This window comes from Gopherus flavomarginatus, chromosome 4, assembly GCF_025201925.1.
Source record: "Gopherus flavomarginatus isolate rGopFla2 chromosome 4, rGopFla2.mat.asm, whole genome shotgun sequence".
In the NCBI taxonomy this organism is placed as follows: Eukaryota; Metazoa; Chordata; order Testudines; family Testudinidae; genus Gopherus; species Gopherus flavomarginatus.
Genome location: NC_066620.1, coordinates 60,290,580 through 60,303,314, shown reverse-complemented (window position 1 = coordinate 60,303,314; position 12,735 = coordinate 60,290,580). Strand labels below are relative to the sequence as shown.

The window sequence follows — 12,735 nt, the reverse complement described above, 5'->3', positions numbered from 1 at the left end:
TATACTAGTTATTTGTAAACTATAGATTGTATGTCTGATATGAACCAAAATCACTCCAGATATATGGGAGTATGTTCTATTGGTTACGGTTTAGGAGTAGGAGCCAGGACTCCTGAGTGCATGCAGATACTGCGCCATCTCAAATAAATATATATTGGAATTGGAAAAGGTTCAGAAAAGAGCAACAAAAATGATTAGGAGTATGGAACGGCTTCCGTCTGAGGAGATATTAATAAGACTGGGACTTTTCAGCTTGGAAAAGAGATGACTAAGGAGGGATATGATAAAAGTCTATAAAATCGTGACTGGTGTGGAGAAAGTAAATAAGGAAGTGTCATTTACTCCTTCTCATAACACAAAAACTAGGGGTCACCAAATGATAGGCAGCAGGTTTAAAACAAACAAAAGGAAGTATTTTTTCACACAACGCACAGCCAACCTGTGGAACTCCTTGCCAGAGGATGTTGTGAAGGCCAAGACTATAACAGGGTTAAAAAAGGAACTAGATAAAATCGTGGAAGATAGGTCCATCAATGGCTATCAGCCAGGACGAGCAGAGATTCTGGCTCTAGCCTTTGTTTGCCAGAAGCTGGGAATAGGTGACAGGGGATGGATCACTTGATGATTACCTCTTCTGTTCATTCCCTCTGGGACACCTCGCATTGGCCACTGTCTCTGGACTAGATGGACCTTTGGTCTGACCCAGTGTGGCCATTCTCATGTTCTTATGTCTATTCCTGACTGCCGCTGACTCACTAGACCTGAAGAAGAGCTCTTTGTAGCTTAAAAGTTTGTCTTTTTGACCAACAGAAGTTGGTCTATTAAAAGATATTACCTCACTCATCTTGTCTTTCTACTATCCTGGGACCAGCACGGCTACAAGTATACTGCAGAACGACTCACTATGTAATTTTGGGCAAATCATTTAAGACCCATGCTTCAGCTGGACCTGAGTCTGGCCCCTCATTGTGAGGACAGAATTTTGTATCTGCAAGTACTTGTTTCTGCAACAATGTGCTGGTTCCCATATTATCAACTGGGTATCTAGTTAACAAAGTTAGAAGCCATTTCTGTAAATATAGGCCTTAATCCCTTCTGTGCCTTGGTATTCCCATCACAAAATGAGAGCCCAGATACTTACCAACTTCTCAGAAGGTTGTGAGACTTAATTAACTAATATTTGTAAAATGGTCTGAGACCTTAGGTGAAAGTAGTATTGGTATAGAAGGGTACAGCTTGCTCAGGAAGGCAGGCAGGGAAAACAAGGAGGAGGTATTGCCTTATGTATTAAAAATGTATACACTTGGACTGAGGTTGAGATGGAAATAGGAGACAGACTTGTTGACAGTCTCTGGGTAAGGATAAAAGAGGTAAAAAACAAGGGTGATGTCATAGCAGGGGATCTACTACAGACACCTAACCAGGAAGAAGAGGTGGATGAGGCTTTTTTTAAGCAACAAACAAAATCATCCAAAGCACAGGACTTGGTGGTAAATGGGGAACTTCTACTACCAAGACATCTGTTGGGAAAATAACATAACAGGGCACAGAATATTCAACAAGTTCTTGGAATGTATTGGAGACATTTTTTTTATTTCAGAAGGTGGAGAAAGCTACTAGGGAGAGATTCTTCTAGATTTGATTTTGACAAGTAGGGAGGAACTGGTTTTGAAATTTTGAAAGTAGAAGGCAACTTGGGTGAAAGTGATCATGAAATGGTAGAGTTCATGATTTTAAAGAATGGTAGGAGGGAGAACAGCAACATAAAGACAATGGATTTCAAGAAGGCAGACTTTAGCAAACTCAGGGAGTTGGTAGGTAAGATCCCATGGGCAGCAAGTCTAAAGGGAAAAACAATTAAAGACAGTTGGCAGTTTTTCAAAGAGACATTATTAAGGGCATAAGAGCAAACTACCCCATTGCTTGGGAAAGATAGGAAATATGGCAAGAGACCACCTTGGCTTATCCAGGAGATCTTCAATTATCTGAAACTCAAAAAAGAGTTAAATGTCTTCAAGTTACCAGGGCCTGATGAAATGCATCCTATAATGCTCAAGGAGCTGACTGGGGAGATATCTTAGGCATTAGCAAATATCTTTAAAAAGTCGTGGAAGAGTGGGGAGATTCCAGAAGACTTGAGAAGGGCAGATATAATGCCAATCTATAAAAAGGGGAATAAGGACAACCTGGGGAATTACAGACCAGTCAGCTTAATTTCTGTGCCCAGAAAGATAATGGAGCAAATTATAATGCAATCAACTTGCAAACATCTAGAAGATAATAAATTGATAAGTAACAGTCAGCATGGATTTGTCAAGAACAAATTGTGTCAAACCAACCTGATAGCTTTTTGACAGGGTAACAAGCATTGTGGATAGGGGGGACGTGATAGATGTGGTACATCTTGACTTTAGTAAAGCTTTTGATACTGTCATAACCTTCTCATAAACAAAGTAGGGAAATTAAATCTAGATGGAGTTACTATATTGTCGGTGCATAACTGACTGGAAAACAGTTCCCAGGGAGTAGATATCAGTTATTCACAGTCATGCTGGAACGGCATAACGAGTGAGGTCCCCCAGGGATCAGATCTGGGTCCAGTTCTGTTCAATATCTTCATCAGTGATTTAGATAATGGCATAGAAAGTACACTTATAAAGTTTGCAGATGGTACCAAGCTGGAAGGGGTTGCAAGTGCTTTGGAGGATAAGATTATACTTCAAAATGATCTGGACAAACCGGAGAAATGGTCTGACCTAATAAGGTTGAAATTCAATATGGAGAAATGCAAAATATTCCACTTCGGAAGAAACAATTCATCGCACACGTAGAAAATGGGAAATGACTACTAAGGAGGGAGTACTGTGGAAAGGGATCTGGGGGTCATAATGGACCACAAGCTAAATATGAGTCAACAATGTAATGTTGTTGCAAAAAAAAGCAAACATCATTCTGGGTTGTATTAATAGGAGTATTGTAAGCAAGACACGAGAAGTAATTCTTCTGCTCTACTCCGTGCTGATTAGGCCTCAACTGGAGTATCATGTCCAGTTCTGGGTGCCACATTTCAGGGAAGATGTGGACAAATTGGAGAAAGTCCGGAGAAGAGCAACAAAAATTATTAAAGGTCTAGAAAACATGACCTATGAGGGAAGATTGAAAAAATTGGGTTTGTTTAGTCTGGAAAAGAGAAGACTGAGAGAGGACATGATAACAGTTTCCAAGTACATAAAAAGTTGTTACAGGGAGGGAGAAAAAAATGTTCTTAACCTCTGAGGACAGGACAATCAGCAATTGGCTTAAATTGCAGCAAGGGAGGTTTAGGTTGGACATTAGGAAAAACGTCCTAACTGTCAGGGTGGTTAAGCACTGGAATAAATTGCCTAGGGAGGTTGTGGAATGTCTGTCATTGGAGATTTTTAAGAGCAGGTTAGACAAACACCTGTCAGGAATCATTTAGATAATACATAAGGCATGGCTACACTTGCAGATGTAGAGTGCTGTGAGTTAAACCTGCCTTTGGAGAACGCAGTAGAGAAAGCGCAGTGGTGCGGACATGTTAGCCTGACTGGGACAAGGACCACAGTTGCTCTCCCAAGAAACATGCGCAAGCGCATTGCCCAAGTTCTGGATGAGACCTTTGAAGAGATCACTGAGGCCGATTACCATCATGCGGACGATACCAAAATTGGGAGGGATTGCAACTGCTTTGGAGGACAGGGTCAAAATTCAAAATGATCTGGACAAATTGGAGAAATGGTCTGAGGTAAACAGGATGAAGTTCAATAAAGATAAATGCAAAGTGCTCCACCTTAGGAAGGAACAATCAGTTTCACACGTACAGAATGGGAAGAGACTGTCTAGGAAGGAGTATGGCAGAAAGAGATCTAGGGGTCATAGTGAGACCACAAGCTTAATATGAGTCAACAGTGTGATACTGTTGCAAAAAAAGCAAACATGATTCTGGGATGCATTAACAGGTGTGTTGTAAACAAGACACGAGAAGTCATTCTTCCGCTTTACTCTGCGCTGGTTAGGCCTCAACTGGAGTATTGTGTCCAGTTCTGGGCACCGCATTTCAAGAAAGATGTGGAGAAATTGGAGAGGGTCCAGAGAAGAGCAACAAGAATGATTAAAGGTCTTGAGAACATGACCTATGAAGGAAGGCTGAAGGAATTGGGTTTGTTTAGTTTGGAAAAGAGAAGACTGAGAGGGGACATGATAGCAGTTTTCAGGTATCTAAAAGGGTGTCATCAGGAGGAGGGAGAAAACTTGTTCACCTTAGCCTCCAATGATAGAACAAGAAGCAATGGGCTTAAACTGCAGCAAGGGAGATTTAGGTTGGACATTAGGAAAAAGTTCCTAACTGTCAGGGTAGTTAAACACTGGAATAGATTGCCTAGGGAAGTTGTGGAATCTCCATCTCTGGAGATATTTAAGAGTAGGTTAGATAAATGTCTATTAGGGATGGTCTAGACAGTATTTGGTCCTGCCATGAGGGCAGGGGACTGGACTCGATGACCTCTCGAGGTCCCTTCCAGTCCTAGAGTCTATGAGTCGATGAGTCTATGTGAGAGAGCACATCAACGTCTTATTCCGCATCTAGGCATGCATGCAGCCCTAACTCTCCTCGCACCAAGAGCCTGCATCAAATAACTTCCTTCCCAAAATAAAAGCCGCTTACCGGGAACCTCCTCTGGTGTTTGTCCTTCCCCAGCACCAGCCGCCGTGACTGGCTACCTTCCTCCTGGCTTGAGAACAGCTCCAGGCTGCATGCATCTAGGGATTCTGGGGTGACTTCCTCTGCCTCAGCACCCTCACTCCCTCTTTGGTGCTCCTCCTCCTTGTTGCACTAGGCTCTGAAGTGTCCATGGTGGTCCCCAGAGTGGAGGTGGGGTTGCCTCCAGGTATCGCATCCAGCTCTTTGTAGAAACGGCAGGTCTTGGTGGCAGCACCAGAGTGGCGGTTTGCCTCGCAGGCTTTGTGGTAGGCATTCGCAGCTCCTTCACTTTAATACTACACTGCAGTGCGTCCCGGTCATAGCCCCTTTCCATCATGTCCCTTGATATCTGCCCGAAGGTATCGTAATTCCTATGGCTGGAGCACAGCTAGGACTGGACAGCTTCCTCCTCCCAAACACTGATGAGGTCCAGCAACTCGCCATTGCTCCATACTGGGGCTCGCCTGGCATGTGGAGGCATGGTCACCTGGAAAGATGCACTGTGCTGAGAGCACTTCATGCCTGGCTGAGCAAACGGAGGGATTTTTCAAAATCCCAGAGAGTTTAATGGGCGGATCTGACAGTTGGTCACCTGAGGGCAGGGCAGTAGAGGTCAAAATGATGACCAGAGTGGCTAGCACAGGCATTGTGGGACACTTCTGGAGGCCAATCGGAGCACTCTATAGGACTAGGGCATCCACACTGGTGCAGCAAACATTATTCGACTCACCGAGGTAGAGTACTAGCAGTGCTGTAGCCGCAGAGTCAGAGTGCTCTATGTGCCTTGCCAGTGTGGATGGGTAGTGAGCTAGGTCACCTGAGGTTCCTTTATTGAGCTGTAACTCGCAAGTGTAGCCAAGGCCTTAGTCCTGCTATGAATGCATGGAACTAGACTAGATGACCTCTTCAGGTCCCTTCCAGTTCTATGATTCTATTAAGGAACTATGGGATGATTATAAAATTAATATACATTATAAGTATTATCCCCATTTATTAGTTTTGCTTCTGTGCTTGGGGAAAACTAGCTGTCAGCCCTTTGCTTGATATAATAATAAATAGTGTTAGGCTATATATACCTATGTATATAGGTTTATATACTTCACTGAGATATTGTATATACATGTCTAGTTGCATCAGAATATACTTATTAGGTTCTTACTCACAAATAGATATTGAAGATAAATTAATTATTTCTTTAAAAGCAGAAGGGCCTAATTCTTTCCTCAGGGGAAGTTATATCAGTGGAACTGAGAATCAGGTGGATTCTCTGTCACTGGCAATTTTTAAATCAAGATTCTTTGTTTTTTAAAAAGATATACCCTGGTTCAAACAGGAATTAATTCAAGTTCTATGACCTGTGTTATACAGGAGGTCAGACTAGATGATCACAATAGTCCCTTTTTATAATACATGAATCTGTGAATCATAATCTGATCTAAAACTGGAACAGACAAAGCTTAATTCTTTTCTCTCTCACACTAGTGTAAATGTGGCTGCTCTAATTTGAGCTGTAGGACCAGCCTAACATCTAGTGGAACCAGGACCATATAGATGTCTGAAAATCACTAATGTGCCCCTCCCTCCTGAGCTGCACTGGGGGACACAAGGCTGGAATCCAAAGAAGTGACCCACTGCTTTCAATTGGAGCAGGATTTGCCCCTCATGTGGCTTTACTAACTGATGGACCTAATGACCATTGTAAAGCAGTTGCCAGCAAACTGAGACCTGTGGGTTACATTTCCTGCTCTGTGACGGTGATTCTGACAAGGAACCTCTCCTCCATTAAAGTGCTCTCTCTTCCTCTATATTTCCTCATAAATTCTTTTTTCCTCAATTGTTTTAAGGTCAAGGCCAGACAGCAATGCTGAGGAGAAGATCCTTAAATCTCTGGGTATGTACATGGCATGTATTTATTTCGTCATAAAATGTTCATCATAAAATGAACACAGGGAGTTCTCTCTTCCTCCCCTCCTCACCCCATAGGTGAAATTATATAAATGTCTTACTGCAGAAACATTCCACAATCCTTCATTATTAGAGGGAGATACTTTAGAAAACTAGCTAAGAGTCCAGACACCCAGGAAGCAGTGAGGTGGCCTTGCCAGATGTGAATGGATCCAATAGATGACTTCACATGTTTGATGGCAGGGATTGAGAAGTTCACCCCCAACAGCTCATAAATAAAATAGAAAGCATTTTCTCAGCTCCTTCATCTCATACACTTTACTAGATGGGAACTTGCCTCTCTACATGACCATTAGCAGTGCTTAATTTGTGCCTTAATGCTGAGCTCCAGCACCTCTAAGTTTGGCAGTTCATAACCCAGACACCTCTGGGCTTGCTGCATCAGTTATGAAGGTAAAATATTGCTTGAGCCCTAGCACCTAATTGCGTGAGCCCTGGTACCTCTTTCATTAGAAAGTAAGCACTGGCTGTTAGTGCCACTGAAGGTTAGAAACAGATGAACCATTTCACACAAAATAAGAAATGCCCTCATTTGCCCCTTCTACCCCCAACAACCTTCACTTTAAACTTGAACTGAACCCAAACTGAACCTTTTTTGAGATCTATACTAGTCTGATCCACTTTTTGCACTGGTAATTCCAAAACCTCATGACAGAGGTTGTTCTTGCGATCTTTCTAGCCCAGTTTTGCTGGATCAAGAGGTTCAGATATGACTTCACACTGGAGTGCTTATCTGAACTGAACTTTTCAACCTCCTAAAGTATAGTTCTAAATATTACATCTGAAAAAGAGGCATTTATTGGTTATTTTATCAAAGGCATTTATTAAGTAACCTCTCAGTTACCCCAGATCAAATGAGATCAGTTGACTCTTAAAAATGTTTTGTTCCCCTAACTACCAGCCCTGCAAACTCAACCTTGGATCGAGAGTCAAGCTGAGTTCTTTCTTTCTCATGCATCATCACTAAGAATATTCTGCGAGTTAAATTAGGGCCTTAGTTACACATGTGCAACCCCAGTATTTTTAGGGTAAGCTCTGAGTGACATCTTTGCTACCCCATTGCCTTCCGTGGATTTACATAGATATAACTATTGGAACTTAGTAAATAATTCTGTTGATAATGTTTGAAAAAGAATAGAATCCTGCTTACTTCTCCCAGAGCTGTGTGGGCTATCCAGGGGTGCCCGGAGTAAAACATACTAAATGCTTAATTTAGTTGCTGATATGCAGCTATGACTATAAATATAACCAGGGAGCAGATTTGCTGAGTTATGAAGGTGATGTTTTTACATAATTATTTTTCAGAGAAGAACTGCCCTTTAAAGTTAATCCATTTCTTTAGTTGATAAGACTTTGGCTTGATCAGCTAGTGAAAAAAATTCTTGATTTTAAATGATATCTTTTTTTTTTAGTTTAGTTTATGATATGATTTTATGACTTGTGAAGCTGTGCATGGAATTATTAGTACTATGAGCCTTAGCAGCTCTGTTGGAGAGTAATTCAGCATCAGATGCTCTGTGCTCTACATATTAAAGGAAACTTTCACATCCAGTCCCCTAGAGTGTGTATGGGGACAGAGGTGCTAATTTCAGGCGCTGAGCTGCTAGTTTTGATAATGAATCCACTTGCGGAAAATTCATTGCAGCAACCAGGATTCTTATTTTATTGTTCATATTTCAACAAATCCAAAACTTTTCTTTAAAAGCTTTTAATTTGCCAATAGAGAGGAGGAATAATTGATTTTACCTAATACATGAGTGTCAGAAGGTGGAAGTGCCACATGAACACAAAGTCTGTAAACTCAGGGAAGGAGAATGCTTTACTCAGGTCTGAATAGCTGGGAAAATATAGGAAATTTTTTCCTTTTCCACAGGGAAAAATCTTTATTTTCACCCTTCTTCAGCTGCTCCCCAAGGGCTGCAAATTGAGCCGTTTCCCTCACTCAGTAGATCTGTATTTCAAGAAATGTCATTTCTACAGCAGATGCAAAAAGCCGGAGTCCCATCAATCTGTTGGTGCTGGTATGCTACTTGCTGCCCTAATATATGGTATGTGTCTTTGGCTTATCAGAATTCAGAACTCTGGAACCCATTTTGCCTGCTCCCAAAAATGGCTTGACCGGTAGCATGAAGCCTGCTGAATATTTACTGCCATTAACAACCCTCTCCCTCAGCCAGGCCAAGGAGACAGGACCCCTATCGAGCCCTCATCTTTTAAAGGGTGATGATCGGAAGGAGAACAATGGAAGGGTATGTATATGTTAAGGTCATTGGAGCAGGGATGGCCTTTCTCCTTCAGTGATTGTACAGTACCTCCTACAATGAGGTCCTCGGCATGACTGCGATGCAAATCACAACTAATAATAAAAATAATAAACTTCCTCTGTCAGCAACCCTCTTCCCCGTTTGATTAAGTTAAAGAGTCAGGCATTCGCTGTGTATTTTCTCTGAACAAAGGAGAAGCAGAAATTATTGTCTGGGAAATAGTGATAAGGTTAAGTAGGATGAGTTCTCTGTTTCTGACATGAATTCAGAGGTGGTGCAAGTTACCCACTGGTGAGTGTGAATTACATGCTGAGAAAGTGGAGGGAAGGGTTGTAATACTGGAAGCAACCGAGAGGGTGTGTAGGATACTGGCCTGTTTACCTAGCCCAGGAAGGAGTGGCACCATCCTCAGAGTCGGGTCAGGTCCTTTTCTCAGGGCTTCAGCTTTATTTCCTCCAAATAATATAAATTCAGCACCTCAGTTGTCCCTTCCCTTCTAATACAGAGGCCTGTCTATTCTTCTGCAGGTTCCCACTCTACCAGCCATATTGTCTGAGAGTCACCCTGCTCCCAGGCCTACAACAGGAACCAATCTACTTCCTATAGCTCTCTCCTCTTTATTCAGGGGCTTTCTGCCAGAATCTCACAGCTCTCCCCCCAGCGCAGCTATTTGCTGGCTTTTATAATCACCTAATCTCTAGCTGATCAGTCTGAGCTGAGAGGTAACTGACCTCATCTGTTCCAGGTGATGCAGGTCCCAACAGCCCTGTGATGGCCAGTGAGGATGTAAATTAAAACTGATGTGCTTGCTTTTCCTGATGTCTTCCTGTTGGCTGCTTGCCTTCCTGTGACCCCTAACTGTTCCACCCACTCACTTTCCTTCTACTCGCAGTAACTTAAAGACATGAAAATTACGCCGCCTGTGAATCTGGCCAAATACCTTTTCTCTTTAATTATATTCAGGGAGGGCAATTGCTTCTGAAACTATTGAGGTGTATATTGAAGCATATCAGTGTTTGTGACATTGTACCACAGTGTTTCCTGCTTTCTGTATCATTTGTGTACCTTGGTGTGTTTGTGTTGTGTCCAGATCCACGTGACAATATCCAAGTCAGCTCAGGAGAAAATGCGCCAGAAGCAAATGAAAGAATTGGAGCTTTTGCATAGTGAGAGGGAGAAGGAAAAAGAGAGAAAGAAAGAAAGGTCCTTGCAGCTCCATGAGCAATTGCAGAACGTTGACGCAGGGGTCATTGCTCAGGAAGGTAAGTGGCTGCTAACGGCTATAGGACTGGTTCTCCACTGCCTCACACCTTGTTTAGCCGTTTACACCTGTGCAAAGTGAGTGAAAAATTCTGCTCACTCCAACTGGTAGCATGTTAAACTACTGTGCACAGGTGTAAATGAATAGTGTGTGAGGCACTGCAGTGTCAGGCCATATGAATTAGGGTCACTATATTCCATTCCTATAACCAGAGCTGCAGGGCAGGAAGATCCCTTTAGAGAAATAACCATCATTTCCACTAGGATTTTCTATGGAGAAATCCCACCCAATTACCCCTTCTCTAGACATCATTGCAAATTTCCCTACTGCTGAGGAGGCTGGATGAAACTCCTGTTAGAGCCTGTCAGTACAGCTGGCTCAGTCAGTTGGAGACATCACTTTAAAAATATGGGAGGCTGCCTCTCTGCCAAGGTGTCGCTGACTATTTTCCTGACCCAGTGCTCCCAGCCTAAGCTGGCTCAGGCAGCAAAACATGATGATCTCAGGTACTTACCTACCCCATCATTGTAGTATTTGAGCACTTCACAGTCTTTAATGCATTTATTTTCACAACACTCCTATAAGGAGTTATTAGTCCCATTTTAGATATAGGAGAGGCTGAGGCACAGAGAAACTAAGTAACTTGCTATGGTCATATAAGAAGCCTGTAGCAGGGTCAGGAGTTGAACCCTGATCTCTAAAGCCCCAGGCTAGTGTCCTAACTACTGGACTAGTCTTCCTTTCTAATAATAATGACAACGATACTACTGAGCACTTCTGTAGTGCCTTTCATCCAAGACCTCAGAGCACTTTACAAAGGAAGGGGGAATATTATTATTATTCTTTTGCAGATGGATAAACTGAGACATGATGTGACTTGCTCAAGGCCACACAGTGATTCAGTGGAAGAGCCAGGAACAGAATGTGGAGTTCCTGTCTCCCCAGCCCCAAGATCTATCCACTAGACAATGCTGCCTTGCAGATCAGACCTATGCCTCTCATTATAGCACAGCCTGCCATAATGAAAACAAACTAATTGTGTCCAAAAAATGCTTTTAATCATATTATGATCCGGAGGAGTTTTAATGGAAATGTTTCTAATTAAAATACGAAGGAAGATCCTGCTTACGCAGTAACACAAATCACCCCCTACACACACTCCTGAGAAGCTTATGTTTTAGAGGAGCACTGAAGCTGTTACAAAAGTAGTTCACATTTAAAAAAAATGTACTAGAGCATGGCTTACTGACTCTGATTTAATTGCATCTGACGGGCTCTGATTGTGCTGCGGCACTAACTCTAAAGAGTGCAGCGGCAGAGAAAGTTGCAAGTCAGCACTTAGCCCAAGGGCATTATAGAAGGTTACTTTTACTTTTTATTATTACTATTTGGTGGAGTGAATCTAATGCTGGTGAGAAATGCTACATTGACAGCCCCAGCGGCATAAATCCTCTATTCTTTCCCAAAAGAAGTAGAGGAGAAGGAGTGGAAAGCTTAACTTCCCTCACCCCTTGTAGAAGGTACGGCTGTATTTTACAGTCATTGTCCCTAGTAATGCAGTTTTCAATCATGTTATTTCTGGAGGTAGGGATGGGGGGCAATTAAGAACAGCACTGTAGTAGTTTTAAATAAGGGACACCCCTTCACCAATGCACCTTCCCCCATTACCAGTCCCTGGAGCCATCCAGTGCATTGCTCTAGAAGTGCTCTTTCAGTCCCCACAGGTTTTGACCTGCTTAACACCAATGGGATCATCTCCATTACACCCAATGAGACCAATCCATGCAGAGCCAGCGTTGGTATTGCCTTAAAGAAACGGGTCAACAGGCCATCTCTGCCTAGTATCCCCATAATCAATCATGACAGCAGCTTCATGCGACACTCATCAGGTGAGACTTGCTATGTCAGTGGGGTCACAAAGATAGCGTCACAATCTCAGGTGTTCTGTTCCCCTGGGGGTGAGGGCTGATACAGTTTAAAGTACAAATGGACTGAATTCTGCTCTCAGTTTCACTGGTATAAATCCATAGTAACCCCAGCGTAGTCACTCCAGAATGAGTGAAATTGAAGTGGGCATTGCTTATGTAGCCAATGGGAGTTTTGCCTGAAAACAAATTTAACAGGGACCTCAAGATATGTCACTTTACCCATTTTGAATTTCTAAAGTGTAACATTGTTTTTGGTTGTAAGATGACATCATAAAAGGGAGATGAATGTGTAAATCCAGAAAACCTGTTGTTCACACCCTAGGAAATCACTGAGCTCAACTGCAGCCAGTCAGGATGCACTCATTTGCATATGTGATCTGATTGGTTGCTCATTGTCACTGACCTCTGAGCAGCTGCCTATCACATTGCATGATTTTTCAACCAATCATTATCCAATCACTCTCAGCTGTGGCAGTACTGCCTAATACCATTGCAGCCAGAGGTGGTTGGAGACACCTAGCTTTGGCGTCATGCCTCATGCACCACATGCCTCCGCACAGTATTATTATGGCCTATAGATTAAATATAACAGGTGAC

General features: G+C 42.6%; 1 protein-coding gene across 7 annotated transcripts in view; it reads left to right on the top strand.

The window, feature by feature from the left end:
* The window catches only part of TOGARAM2 (TOG array regulator of axonemal microtubules 2), a 98,533-nt gene that overhangs the window by 54,767 nt on the left and 31,031 nt on the right, over window positions 1-12,735 (top strand). For 5 of the 7 annotated variants that reach the window (XM_050948449.1, XM_050948448.1, XM_050948444.1 and 2 more), the window contains 5 exons: window positions 6,565-6,611; window positions 8,559-8,733; window positions 8,859-8,934; window positions 10,040-10,211; window positions 11,926-12,099. In XM_050948449.1, coding sequence (XP_050804406.1) covers window positions 6,565-6,611; window positions 8,559-8,733; window positions 8,859-8,934; window positions 10,040-10,211; window positions 11,926-12,099 — 644 coding nt within the window. Of the gene's footprint in view, window positions 1-6,564; window positions 6,612-8,558; window positions 8,734-8,755; window positions 8,935-10,039; window positions 10,212-11,925; window positions 12,100-12,735 lie in introns of all 7 variants that reach the window. The other 2 variants (XM_050948445.1, XM_050948450.1) reach the window with 2 other exon arrangements.